Source organism: Fusarium flagelliforme (genome assembly GCF_020744385.1).
Source record: "Fusarium flagelliforme strain FIESC 12 MPI-CAGE-AA-0113 chromosome Unknown B0J16scaffold_1, whole genome shotgun sequence".
Classification (NCBI taxonomy): Eukaryota; Fungi; Ascomycota; class Sordariomycetes; order Hypocreales; family Nectriaceae; genus Fusarium; species Fusarium flagelliforme.
This window is the reverse complement of record NW_025763503.1, coordinates 2573145-2587401: the sequence shown is the minus strand read 5'-3', so window position 1 is coordinate 2587401 and position 14257 is coordinate 2573145. Positions and strand designations below refer to the sequence as shown.

General features: G+C 49.0%; 3 protein-coding genes across 3 annotated transcripts; 2 read left to right on the top strand and 1 right to left on the bottom strand.

Moving 5' to 3' along the window:
- The first annotated feature begins 244 nt into the window (after positions 1 to 244).
- On the top strand, positions 245 to 3936 carry B0J16DRAFT_366413 (uncharacterized protein). Its single transcript, XM_046130087.1, has 2 exons — positions 245 to 539; positions 592 to 3936. Exons 1-2 carry the CDS (start codon positions 531 to 533, stop codon positions 3814 to 3816), a joined length of 3234 nt encoding a protein of 1077 aa, XP_045988809.1. The 5' UTR covers positions 245 to 530; the 3' UTR covers positions 3817 to 3936.
- A 2176-nt stretch (positions 3937 to 6112) lies between these two features.
- B0J16DRAFT_313501 (uncharacterized protein) lies at positions 6113 to 6451 on the bottom strand (the record flags this gene model as incomplete). The annotated part of the gene is made up of 1 exon (XM_046125130.1): positions 6113 to 6451. One exon carries the CDS (start codon positions 6449 to 6451, stop codon positions 6113 to 6115), a length of 339 nt encoding a protein of 112 aa, XP_045988808.1.
- Positions 6452 to 11300: 4849 nt separating this feature from the next.
- B0J16DRAFT_352272 (uncharacterized protein) lies at positions 11301 to 14119 on the top strand (the record flags this gene model as incomplete). The annotated part of the gene is made up of 3 exons (XM_046129253.1): positions 11301 to 12702; positions 12754 to 13432; positions 13486 to 14119. The coding sequence occupies 3 exons, from the start codon at positions 11301 to 11303 to the stop codon at positions 14117 to 14119; spliced, it is 2715 nt and encodes a 904-aa protein (XP_045988807.1).
- Positions 14120 to 14257: the final 138 nt, after the last annotated feature.

Here is a 14257-nt window from a genome sequence, read left to right as displayed (position 1 = left end):
TTTTGGTTCTGGGATTGAATGACAGGATATTGTTTGCTACAGCATTCACGCTGTTATGAACTCTTTTTGTTTATGTTTACGGCTCAGCAATGGTCGTTGGGAGATATCGGTGACGGGGAAGATGCCATGGAAAGGCATGATACCCAAAGTTATTCTTTTTGGTTGGGCACTGGGATGAACATACGTAGCTTGATCTTATACTCGCCCTTTTTAGCGTTAAAATACAAACAAATTACCTAACTATCTGTCTGCATATTGCTCTAATGGATGTGATTGTTGTGAGAGTCATGAGTTGGATGAAAGCTTCACTCGTTATGGGTCATTGATGAGCAATTACTAGAACCAGTCCAAAAATTTTCGCTCATGGCTGACTGAACCCACACAAAACCTCACTCATACAAGAGCTCAATTTCTCTCCTCCACTTGACTCATCTCAGTAGCGGCGAGGGATTAGATCAAGATACATATGTCTTGGAAATACCAGTGAGCGTTTATTATAATTTTCTCTTTGTCTCTCAAATTTTGTGGTCATGCCAGAGGTGAGTTGTCGTGCTGCCCCTCCCCCGCTATCATGAGCTCACACATCCATAGTCACGCCTTACCCGGGAATTTTTCCAGGGTCCTATCACTTCACTCGCATTCTTCAAAGATGCAGAGTATCTTCTCGCAGGCGAGGACACTCATCTAGCCCTCTATGATCTACGACCTGGTCATGCTGTCCGTATAGGCAGCGTTCGCGTCTTCACAGCACAGCCTATCCATGGAATTCGCCTATTGAGCAATGGGAGGGCACTCGCCTGGGGCGCTGCGCAGATCGCTGTTGTCTCGAATATAAAGAGCCTTGTTGATGGTGTGGATGATGGAGTGGTGGTGAACAAGACTGCTGCTCCAGATTGGGTCTATGATGTTGCCCCGTCACCATACGATGACTCTTCGGCGGTTCTTGCCACGGCTCATAACGAGGTTGTTCATTTGAAATTGAACGGCGAGGATGCTCCGGTTATTGGTGCTGTTGTATCGCCTTCACGGCCGATTCTTTACGCTGCGAGATTGAAATGGTTGGACCAAGACTTTGTCCTCATGGCGGGCGGTACGATCTTTGGCGAGATTTTGGTATGGCGATGCCATGTTTCAGAGAGCCGATCTGAACTTCTCGCCATTCTCAACGGCCACGAAGGATCCATTTTCGGCGTTGATATCTCAGAAGAGCTGCCCTGCGAGGATGGATCGACGTTGAGGCTTATTGCCAGTTGCAGTGATGACCGTACGGTGAGAATCTGGAATATCACAGGACAAGATGGAGGTCATGAGAAGAAGCACGACTTCGCTGCACCAAGAGAGACTGGCTTCGGATCAAAAGCAGGTTTGGATGATGGACCCAGAGCGGAGGAGTTGCGACCTGTTGCGACGATCATGGGCCATCTGTCGAGAATTTGGGGTATCAAGTTCGCTGCTCTGACAGAAGGGCAGACACTACCGAAAGCCCCCATGTCCCTTTACTCCTTTGGAGAAGACTCTACCGCCCAAAGGTGGCAGTTGAAGATCGATAACTCGCCAGAGAAGGTATCCGGATCTCTGAAGCACATCGAGACATATGCTGTGCATGATGGCAAGCATCTCTGGGCACACGCTGTGGTGAACCGAGGAGAACAAACACTCATCGCGACGGGAGGAGCTGATAGCAAGATCTCGCTCATCACGCAACCTGCGTCTTTGACAACTTCTGGGTCAACATCGATCAACGAATTAAAGGGACTTGACTTCCAGGACGTTGCGACCGTTTTGCCGAGTCTTCGCGAGCTAAAGCCTCTCCGCGCAAAGGAGATATTCAGCCGTTACGATTTCATCTCTGATGATCGTGTGTTGGTGACAACGAATTGGGGACGACTCCTTGTAGGTGTTTTGCAGCCACATCTCGAGTGGAAGGAAATCGAGCTGGAGGAACAAGTGAACACTGAATTCCAATCGTGCTATACACTCAAGACGATTGGCGAAGGAGCAGCTATTCTGGGAACGACCAGCGGCAAGTTATACTACTACTCTGAAGCCCAAGGAGTTACACTCATAGGCTCTGTGCCCGGCAAGATTTTCAACATCTCAATACTATCAACTACAGGTGAAGGGCCTACAGAGCTTATTGTTCACCTACACGGCACTTCGGATTCTCAATATTTCTCTATCGATTGGCGTACAGGGACTGTGGAAGCCACGGCGGATATCCGTGGCATTGATAAGAGATTCGTTGCCATCTCTGCCGCCCGCTTCAGGAGTGACCTGATTGCCATCGGATCACGACACGGCTTTCTCTCAATATTGAGACAGACTGGCAACGAGTTCCGTCCCATCTTAGACTTCAGGTTCAACACACAAGATGCCATCACTGGCCTGGTCCCTCTACCAACTACCGAAGGACAAGAAGCTCCTCTGTACTTCCTGGCTACAAGTCGAGACACCAAGTACAGAATCTACGAAATTGAAGATCTCGGTGAGGAAGTCCGCTTGCACCTCCAGCATGAGGTCGCTGCCCCCTCTGGTGCAGATATAGAAGGAGGCTGGTTCACACAAGATGCGTCCCCCGAATTGATCTTGTACGGCTTCAAGAGTAAGAACTTTATCGTCTGGAATGAAACCCGACGCGAAGAAATCGCTTCGGTTGACTGTGGAGGTGCTCATCGGACATTTACCATTGCACATGACCCTGTCGACCACAACAAAGTTCGCTTTGGGTACACGAGGGTCAGCAAACTTTACATCTTCTCGCAGCATACGCCGATGCACCGACCGCTCAGGTATGGAACACACGGCAGAGAGATTAGGGGTTTGAGTGCAAGTGGTCGATACATTGCGACCGGTGCGGAAGATACAACTGTGCGAATCTGGGAGTATGACGATCAAGAGTCAGGAAAGAAGGACACTGGGCTACGGTGTGTCGCCTCTACAAAGCTACATATCTCGGGTTTGCAAAAGATCCATTGGGTTGGAGATGATTACCTTCTCAGCAGTGCCGGCTTCGAAGAGTTCTTCGTCTGGTCCGTTAGAAGGCTAAACTCCCAGTACAAAGGACTTGGTATCCTGTGTGAAGGCATTCTCGACGACAAGAGTCCTGCCGCAGACCTTCGAATCATGGACTTTGACGCTTGCAAGGACGCCAACGGAAATATCATCATCACCATGATCCTGTCCAACTCGACATTGAAAACATACCGATACACTCCAGGAAAGGGCTTCCATCTTCTGGCCCGCATGTCGTACACGGGAGCTTGCTTGACACAGATTCGCTATCTCGGGGTGGACGAAAAGGGCCTTTCGGCACTTACAGCTTCTACGGACGGACACCTGACTACCTGGGAAGTAAACTTTGATGAGCCCCTGGTATCCAGTCATGTGCTCGTCCAAGTCGTCCCAGTGCACCAAAGCAGCATCAAGTGTCTAGATCTCCACTCTACCCCAGAAGGCTTCTTAGTCCTTACAGGTGGCGATGACAACGGTCTCGGTGTCACGACACTCGTCGCCATGTCAAACGAGTCGGGTAACCGCAGATACACAACCTCGAGCCGTGGAATAGTACGCAAGGCCCATGCAGCAGCGATCAACGGTCTTGTGCTCGTGCAACGCGGGGCGGAAACATTCGGCATTACTGTCAGCAACGACCAGCGCGTCAAGGTCTGGAGTGTGCAGCCTGGCAAGGTGAAATTAGTAGCTGATGCGTACAGCGGTGTTGCTGATCCTGGCGATATCGCTATTGTCGGGGAAACTGATGGCGAGAGGCTTAAGGTTGTGCTTGGAGGAGTGGGTGCTGAGGTCTGGTCGTGGTGAGGGGATTGAATTTGGCGTTACTGGGGGCTTGGAGTTTGATTAGATGTCATGTGAGAAGTGTTTGATTTGTGTGAATGAAAAGTATGATAGAATGTATGGCTTTGGTATTTATACATGGCGACTTTATATTCAGTTGGACTATGCTATCAGGTGTCTTATTTCGACACTCATGATCAGATAAGTGAAGAGGCTTTTGTAGAGGTGATCCAATGATTCTACCACGTTTTACTTCTCGGGAGAACTCAAATTGTCGTCTCAGGGATCTGGTTGGTATAGATGGAGTTGAGAGATAGGGAAAGCCGAACCTCCATGATGGCCATATGTTTGTTGCTTGGTATTATCGACATTACTGTGTCTCGTATGAACCTGATTCTGGAAAAGCCTTTACTCTCAAGGAGGAACGACTGTAGTGCATTAGATCAGTGTTTGATTACTGCTCATCTATCTATCTCGCCTCTATCTGTTTATTGTATTTACCTAAGCTGGGATCATGGGCGTATCTCTTCTGCGGCCCATCTTGGATAGTCTTATCAGAGTTCCGATACCTATAACTTTAATTGTATATATGAATTATATATAGATTCTGTTGGATTTGATCCTCATTGCTTCTATTATTACTCTAATCCAATAACTTCCAGATCTACAAACACTTCTACCGGTCTCACTTCAGTTCTAATCACTCATGCACCAACTCTTTCCTAAACGACCACGACTACCGGTTCTTTAACTCAACCCCTACCCAGGATGTTCCGCCTTACCACATTACCAACACTCCGCTCTACACCCAAAGTCCTACAAACTCCAACGCTTAGACAGGCAAGACTATACCACACAAAACCACAACTTCGGAACACAACTACCGAACATACCTGTACGAGCAAGCAGAGGATACAACTTCCGTCGAAGCACATCAAGGAATCGTTCGCAGCATCGGGAAAACAAGCTTGTTACGATGGACTTTTCGACGTGTGGCTATTGGCGTCTCTCAACAAAGCCTCAAAGGATTCTTCTGGAAATTTGGTTGGACAGATTTTCAGCAGACATTATCCTAGGGTGTCTGTGAACGAGGGAAAGTAATTGCAAGAGGTCTACGGATTTGGCTGCACAACGGATATAAACCACATAGCCAAGTACTTTTTTGGTTGCTAGGATAGCGAGCACATGCTTGACATTCCACCTCTCTACTCTTCATATCGCTAGTGGTCGAGACATCAAAGAAACGTGGTATATCCAGGATAGAAGTGTCTAAGCTTAATCAGAAGTGGAGCAACAGAGAAATGCCAAGACATTTCTTGATATGTCGCAATTGAACGTCCCTTGCATTGTCAAGATTGTCCAACGGTCGAGATCGGCAAACGACAGCCGAGAAATCTGAGAATTAACCGATGTAAAGTGACAGGACCTGAATAATCCCATCAATTAAAGCAGGTCAACGCAAGGACGCTGTTATAGAAGTGTTTCGAGATTCCTCGCCAAAAAGCACCAGCCAAGTGACTGCAATTCGAATTGAGAGTAAGCATAGGGCTGAGTCAGAAAAGAAACAAGAATTAAAGTCGGAATTGGCGTTTATTGTTTCGTTTGTCATGTCTCATGATTCAAGTCTAGAACTTGTGGTTGTGAAACACTGTCTTTCTTGTTTCTCTTGATTCATGTCTCTGACCTGATTTCTGGGAATGTCGGCGCATTGTCGCGTCCCGAGAGATAGTATAAGTGATACACCACTTCGGTTCGTTGTAGATCGTGATAATTAGAGAGGGAATAAAAGAGTCGGCAGTTGAAGATAACAGTATCAAATATCCAATTGCAAGGTTCCATCAAGTTGATTGTGACCCCAGGAATAATGACGCAAGTGGGCCCTTTCCTTGTCGTACCTGCATTAGTGCGAGAAGGACCCAAAAGCGAAGCCAAAAACCAAGGAATTAAAAAGGAAAGGAATGTTGTTGATGGATCGACTATCACGAAAGAGAAAGAAAAAAACTTCTTTTTTGTTGTTCTTGCCCGGAAAAGAAAACGCCGGATGCAGTTGCCTTTTCTACCCTGTCAGTCTTGGCAGTTGCACCAACAAACTCCACTGGCCCAGGCTTTGGCTGTTTGCAAACATCCATTGCATCTCCCTTGAAATTTTGTTCAATTTATTCTGCAGTGCTTCTAATATAAATTCGGGCCAAAGCTCAACTCTCTTTTTTTTTTTCTCCCGCTCTTCAGCTTTTGCCCAACGTCACTCTTTGTCTCTTCAAACTATTGTCATTCTTTTCTACAAATAGTCACTCTTTACTCGACTAGAAGTCGTCTATACCTACATCTTTTCTACTACTACTATCACTGACACTATCACCACCATCACCATGAAATGGTTCACACTCGTTTTCGCCGCTTCTGCTGCCTTTGTCACTGCCTCGCCCATCGCAAGAGCCTCCATCTCGCCAAGTGGACCTTGCCCCGAAGTGAGTACCACAAAGAAACACATAACTGCACCCAAACTTATCAAGGCTTCCAGTCCAAAGTCGATGCCATCCTCAAAGGCGAAATGGATGCCTCTGAGTGTTGCTCGTACGGCAAATGCAAAGGCGATGTAGTCGTCTCGGTTGGCTAGAAAGCCCACACTCTTTATCAGCACACATATGCACGCACGCATACATGGAAGATTTACGACGTTATGACAAACACCACTGGATTGCATCCATACATATTTCCTACAACTGAATGATAACCACCGACGAACCAAGAGAGAATCCGACTCAACCTGTAGAGACGGGTTTTACATACGGTCTTCTATCAAGAACATGTAACGGAGAGGACAATCTGATCGAGCTGTCCTGTGGTCCACCTGAAACTGTTTCGAGATGCGCTAGACGCCGCACGACATAGTGAAGAGGCTGGATTCAAATTAAGATCATGTATAGTATTGAACCCATTTGCACGAAATGCACAAAAGGTTCAATAGTTGGGAGGAATGATTACGATTTGTGTTTACGCTGCAGATAGCCAATACCTGAGCTGAATGTGAAACGATTCCCAATCTACCACGCCCTCTTGAGCTCTCCGGAAACAGTATCTACAACCCCCGCAATGACCGCTATGACCTCTTTGAGAAGCCTCAAACTAAACGGAACAGACAGTGACATTCATGATAAACAAGATATCAAATTCACAGAGACCCAAAGCACCATAATTGTATGGACGAATGAGAAGCGACAATTGTTGTTGGTGATGATGGTTGACGTTGATAAAAGCGGCCCGCAGCCAATTCTGATTTGTTACGCGCAGTTTTAGATCTCACAAGCTGCTGCCATTGATCTTGATCCTGATCAGCACAGTTCATGAGCCTTCGGAAAGTGACGTGAGCAGTAGCAAGTAAGAAAGCTTGAATAGCTGCTTAGCTACAGTAGCTGGTCAGTCTACAGTAGGTCTAGGTTAAAGTAGAAGCTAAAAGGCGGAGTCAAGCTCCAAGCCTAGGGAAGCGGAGTCGATCATGATCCGGTCCCTTAGTTGAGATTGTAAGGTGTTGCGTACAGTAACAAGGGGAGATGGTCACGAGGGGACAGTTTTTGGGGCTGGGTTGAGCTACGACATGCGATGACGATGCTGCTTGTCAGTGGGAGAAGGTTGCTATCATTGAGTTGAGGGGTACAAATACTGGGTTCTCATTGGAGGAGTGTGCTATACCGGGTAGGCAGGGTTTAAACAATGATTTCGCTTCCCCAATTCTATCACTCTACAAAACATAATTTGCCTCGAATGCTGCAATTGTCCCTTCTTGTAAGTTATATTGCAACGTCGAATACTTGGTTCATCGCCATTCACCTGATGTGATCCATGGATGTTCTGACATCGCATCCTTCGGTTGGTCGGGGATGCGTCGGTGGGGCATCCGTGTTAGCAAGGTCCCCATCAATATCGATTCTCAAAGTGTGGAGCGTCCAATCCGCTTTCACTGTGACTGCAACTAACTTGGACCCAAGCCCTGTAAGTACAGGGACATGCACACCACCAGAAACGAAGGGTCATTGCAGACGTTCAGGTCATTCAATCATTACTTGGATATCATCTTATGATATCTATTGTCTTCGGCAGTTGATTCAGATAGATCAAGACGAATAGTAAACCAGTCCAATATCATTTCAGTGTCTTCACTACTGTACCACGCTTCAAAGACTGCTCAAAGCCCCCCCTGATCGTTCAGCCTCCAAATAGTCCCCTAAAGGTGTGGAACAGAAACATCACGGCACGTCAGAGGCGCTTTTCTCTCCGCATGCACATGCAACTCAAGGTTGACTGATGCATGCAACAGACACTTCCGACTCCCAATGCTTCTTGCTTCTTGCTTCTCCTCGCACATCACGAGCTTAGCTTCTCGGCTACCCTACGGAGAATAAGCATTCATCGACGATTGCCGCTGCAAGAATCCAATTCTATCCAATCCAACACGATGGCCTGATATGACACGACACCAGGTTCAGAAGCTTAGACCCCTTCAACGGTTAAAGCTCACGGACATTGCACAAAAAGCAATTGCTTGGCCTATTAAAATTGTCAATGGATCTGTCCGAGAAAAGCCTCAAGATACCTTGTCTTAAATGTTTAGGGGTATTAATATCGTTCGTAACTCGACGTCTTCTTCAGGGTCCATTAATCGTTACTCTTTCCAGAGAGAGGCACCAAGTAATGGGTGGATGGATGGGTGGATAGCCAGAAGCTGAGGCGTTGTCGATGCCATCCATACAGTACATAAAAGTCTAGGCCAGTCCAAAATTGAGTCTTTCCACGATACCTCTACCTTTCTGCATCTCCATGTAGGATCAACCATACGTGACAATTGAGTCGAGATAACCCAAAACAACTGATTGGGCGATTCGACGCCGTCTTTGTTCCTTCCAATTTATGGTTCCCTTACCCCAGCTTTCACTCTTGCTTCAATTGGAAGTCTCCATCCACCATCCAATCTATTTCTCTTAAGCTGCCTTAGGCTCGACACTTTCACTTTCACCACCATCACTTGGCTGACACCATCTTTTAAGACGCCCCCTCTTCTTCCTCCCAGAGAAACAAAAAAAAACATATCAATATCCTGTTTCCCCCATTGGCAATTTTCTTTGATCCCTCTCGCCTTACTGTACCTACAGAGCTTTGTGGCCATCGTCTGTCTTACTGTACGGCCCAAGTTAGCGTCGACTACTCTACCGGTACCGGCCTGGCTGCCGAGGCGACGAAGTTAATCGCCCGCCCAGCTCCCAGCTACCGAACTCAAGCTAGTGGTTCTACGGATAGCTCTCCCCAGATCACCGTCAAGTCCCCGCCGCTTCTTTTCTGAGACCTCCGCCAACTTCATATCTACTGTACCACGTTTCCAGGTCGAGTTCTCACTCAATACTGGTATACCTTCTACGAGACATATATTTTCTGAGAATCCAGGTAGGGCCTTTTCAGTCAATTTCTAGTCATCTCTTTCTGTGTGACGACGCTGCTCTGCTCAAAGCATCCATCAGCCCGTCTAACCGGCGTTGCGTTGCTCGAGCCACCAAAACCCCCAAGCTTTCCGCAAGCAAGCTCTACCCAGTCACCAAAAGTATCGGTACCTTGCTCTAGGGCTTTCGCTAACGCATCGTTCTCCAGCTTTGACTGGCAAATGGACTAGGGGACAGAGAGTCTCCTGCCTCGCTCGTAGCTCGCCTACCCCTCAGCCCAGTCCAGGTTCCCAGTCCCGTCCCCTGATCAGAAGATCACATCAGTCGGGCTCTGAGGCTCTCCCCACTTCGGTACTCTCCACAGCTTTCTCCTCGCTCCACCTTCTCTTATTCATTCATTCATCATAAAGGGTTGTTGCGACTCTACGGATAGTCTAGGTCAATTTCCCTCTTGTCCTGTCCTGATCTGTTCTTCTTTGTTCAGTCAGGCCAGCCAACTTTTGCGACGTAGTCCACGGCGCGCTTACAGCTAGGAACCCCCTCCCCTGCTGCGCCGCCTAATTACAACCTAAACTCCCAAAGCTTCTCCATTCAAAGCTTCCGCGCCACCCTGGTACCTGCTACTAGGTGCGAGAGGAACGGCAGTATTAACTGGAGGTTCATACCGCCCAGTTAGAACCTGGTCTCGTGTGGACTGAATCTCGACAACTCGAACACTCGGCGCATTGTATCGCATCGCAACGCAAAAGTCTAGCCACGACAACCAACCGCCAAAAGCGACAGCAGCAGCAAGCAGCAAATACCTAGTTCGCGACACAACATAGCACTGCACACTGCACACTACAACGCTGTTCCGCGACACGCGACATAACTATCCCCTCTTCCTCCTCCCACGCCTCTTCCACCAAAACCATCTTTACCCACTACCGCCTCTTTGCAGCGCGCCGCTGTCATTCTCCCCCGCCTTCCGACTGCATTCCGCAAACTCTCTTGGGCTCTTCCCCCGTTTCCTCATTCGACTTGCACACCTTGTGCCCGCCCGTCACCAACTCTCGCGATCAACCATCCGTCTTGATCTTCTTCAACAACACTTCTTGATTGTCTACAGGGGTCGACGCAGGTTAATTTGAGAGTTACGATCCAGGCCTTGTGATCGCTAAGTGTTCGCCACCGCCGCCGCGCTTCTTGCCTTGTCGCCGCCCCCGGTGCAGCATTAACCCCGCGTCACTTTTGGTGTCGGACTTCGCGCGCTGCTTTCGAGCTCTTTCACTGACAATGGGCCACGATTGAGTCTCCTTTGTCGCTACAGCCTATATCAGTTCTCACGCAGCCCTCACCCCCGAACGGGTATTTATCTGCGCCCTTTATTCTCATCCGACAACTTGAATCTTCTGTTTGCGCCTGGGGTTAGACGCGCTGGTGTTTAGATATTCTGTCGCCTTCTTCCAAACTAATCATCCACCTTGGCTCAAGCCGCACTGGTATATCGCAACCACACATCTGCGACTCTACCAGCATTGCAACCTGACAAGGCTGCATCTTCCCGACACCGATCACGGAATCAGTGTCATTTTTCTTACGTTTCATCTGTTTTTAACGATCTAGAATTTGGCACGTGTAACGACCTAGTCTTTAGATATACTTGAGATCTACATCTCTGGTAAGTTTCACTTGTTGCATCTGCAGCTAATCTGGGTCATTTTGACCAAGATTCTGCCTCATTTCTCAGGTCGCCTTTTATGCACTCTCTTTCTTTTGGCACCATTGTCTGTATTTCCTTCTCCTAATTTTAGAGGAGCCACTTATTTGCCGTTTTTCATGACACTCTATTCACTGTTGAGCGCTCCGCTAACCATGTGCAGTTGCGTTTATTACTTCTCAAAGAATCCTTTACAGCCTACAGCTTTATTTCGGCATCGGCTTTGTTTCTCTGCGTCTTTCGAAACACGATCAACTTGTGCTAGCTAATTTGCCGTAAAAAACCAAAAGCTCTCAAATAGTAGAGCATCATCAACCAGCTGCTTTTGTGATTTCAAATTCATACAAAGAAAGAAACACAGGCAGTGTGTGTTCTAAACAATGAGCTCTGGTCCTCTCAAAACAGGGCCGTCTTCAAGACTTGGCCAAGGGTCTCATCCCACCGCTCCAGGCAACAACCAGTCATTGCTGCTCGATAAATTGCATGCAAGGACCTCTACGCCCGATTCCGAGGCTCTCGCTAGTTCAGACGACGAAGGCGATCATCGATACGAATCTGCGCAAGCAACCAGCCAGCTCACATCATCTCAACCGCCTAAGCCCGTTCGACGACCTTCGTGGTTAAACGAAACTTCTCAAACTTTGGGTCGTCCTCGAAGAAGCTCAATTGCTAGTAACTCAATGTCGCCAACGACTTCGCATCCCAGCACGCCATCTGGTGAAGCCGGTGCTGGAGCGTGGGGATCTCACTCAACTTCATCCGTAATGGGTAGACAACCAGGCGCATCCGCTTTCCCATGGAGTGGTACTATCTGGAATACGGATCGTAAAGACCCCCCTGCGCGGCTTAGTGAAGTATTGCCGTCACCAACATCGACACTGCCACCCGGTGGCGGCAACTCGTTTTTTAACTCGGAGATACAAACATCTCCAGTTTCGCGAGACCCCGTCCCTAACGCTCAAATCCCGTTTGCTATTCCGCTTCACCCCACTCCTAAAACGTATCGATCGCAGTCTTATTCCGTCGGACAGCTTGACCCTGAGAGCAATGCCGCGCCGCCTTCTATGAGCTCCTCGGCCATGATGGGACGTGCTCGCCACCCTGCACTTCAACATCGACCCTCACGCCCTAGTATGCTGAGCGAGATGGCCAACGACGGCACAATGCTTGGCAAGGTCAAGGAAGTTGAGGACGACGAGGATGAGAGCCCGAGTGAATCTATGCAAAATTCTTTTCATCAGTCCTCTGAAGCTAAAACAATTGAAATGCTGGCGCGCGAAAACGCCATGCTGCGCCAACAGCAGCAACAGCAACAGCAACAGCAAACGCAGTACAATTCCCGCATCAGACCCCGCGCAGTCACTGGTAACTCCTACACTGGAAACGGCTATTCCTTGCGGGAAACGGTCCCAGAAAATTCCGATTACGCTATTGATGAGCTCGATGAAGCAAACGAGTCTGGGGACATGTTGGCCAAACGCGCAGCGAACAGGCGCATGAGTGAACTTGGAGCGGGTTTCCGTTCGCCTTTTGGTGATAACCGAAAGGCAGAAAATGCCCACCTCAAGAAAGCTGCCCTTGGCTGGTCGAGCTCTCTCGGCTTTTCCTCTTCTGACATCTCGCAGAGCAGGAGACATTCTTTTGCTACATTGCCCACTCGTCAAGGCTCTATCAGCTCTGTTCCCGATTCCGCACTCGAACCTTCCGCACTCGACATGCAGCAATCTCAAGACTATCCTCCGGGGTACCCCGACCCTGCCTCTTTCGGGGCCACTTCACATGGTATGCTGGAGCGCGAGACTACAGCGGATCCTTTGCTAACACCAACAATAGCTAACCAGTATTTTGGTGGAGGGGCCAACATTGGAGCGAACATGGGGAACGCCTACCAGGCTGGTTATGCCAATCAGTACGGATCTCCATATGGTTTGCCCAGCCCCTATGGCAACCGCGCGCCTTCTCCACATCGCAATGTTTATAACATTGCCCAGCCCCGCCACAACCAGCTCCTTCATATGGTGCTGTTCAAGTGCGCCCGAGCTGATGTGTTCTATATCCAAGAGGGCACTGGTCTCAACGTCAAGCCTGGTGATCTGGTGATAGTCGAGGCTGATCGCGGCACTGACCTGGGAACTGTAGCTAAGGACAACGTCGACTGGCAGGCCGCCAAAGACCTCAAAGAACATTACGCCGAAGAGCAGTACAAATGGCTCATGATGTACTCTCAAGGTGCTGCTGCCGCTCAGGAGGGATCTAGTGCAGGTCTCATCGCCTCTTCCACCGGTCTTCAAGGAAGCGCGGTTGGAGGCATGGGACCTCCCAGCCAGCACCATGCGCAAGAGCCCAACGCCGGTGAACTTCGACCCAAGCTCATCAAGCGACTCGCCCAAGCCCACGAAATCCATGCCTTGCGGGACAAGGAAGGCCAGGAGGCGAAGGCGAAGCGTGTTTGTATGCAAAAGGTCAAGGAGCACGGTCTTAACATGGAGATCCTTGACGCTGAATTCCAAATGTGAGTCTTTCCACCATTCGTGAAGTAAACGCAACTAACATAGTTTGTTTTAGGGACTGGAAGAAGTTGACTTTCTACTACTTCGCTGATTCGTACATCAACTTCAATTCCCTCGTGACAGATCTCTTCAAGATTTACAAGACGCGAATCTGGATGTCTGCTATCAACCCCGCATCATTCGCTAGTCCTACTCTTGGTATCCAGGCCCCTAGTGGTATCGGCCCTGGTGCCGTGAACGCCAACCGTGGTGCGGGCGGCAATGATCGCCGCCAGAACCAGCAGATACAGGAGCCTCATCAGGCATCTGCCTTCACTCCTGGAGCCCGAGATGGTCGCGGGTACCGCCCAACTTTCAGTCAACCATTTGGCAACGAAAACCGCCTTCAGCAGCAACAGCCGCAGGCATCTGGGTACCCTCCCTCGAACTATCCTGCGTACCAACAGTTCGGTAGTCCTTTCACTAATCCCCGAACCAACCCTGGTTATGGTCCCGCTGCTATGGCTTCTCTTGAGGGCTATCCTGGAGCAGGTGTTCCCCAGCTTGGAGAATACCAGCCCATGCGTCAGCGGTTCCCTAACCCTCAGTCAGGACCAAGCCCTGCGCCTCACTCTCAGGCTACTTCCCCTCTGGCTCCTCAGAATGACTGGGTCGGAGGATTCCAAGGTCTCTCACTCAACACTCACTAATCGTGTTGCCGCATACGTTTGGCGACCATGAGAAGTCTCTTCTCAATTCGCTCCTTTGCATCAAGACATATCGCAGCAATCTCTTTTCAATGGAAGAGAAGCAGTTGATGTCTAAACAGTGGAGTTGTTGGCCAGTTT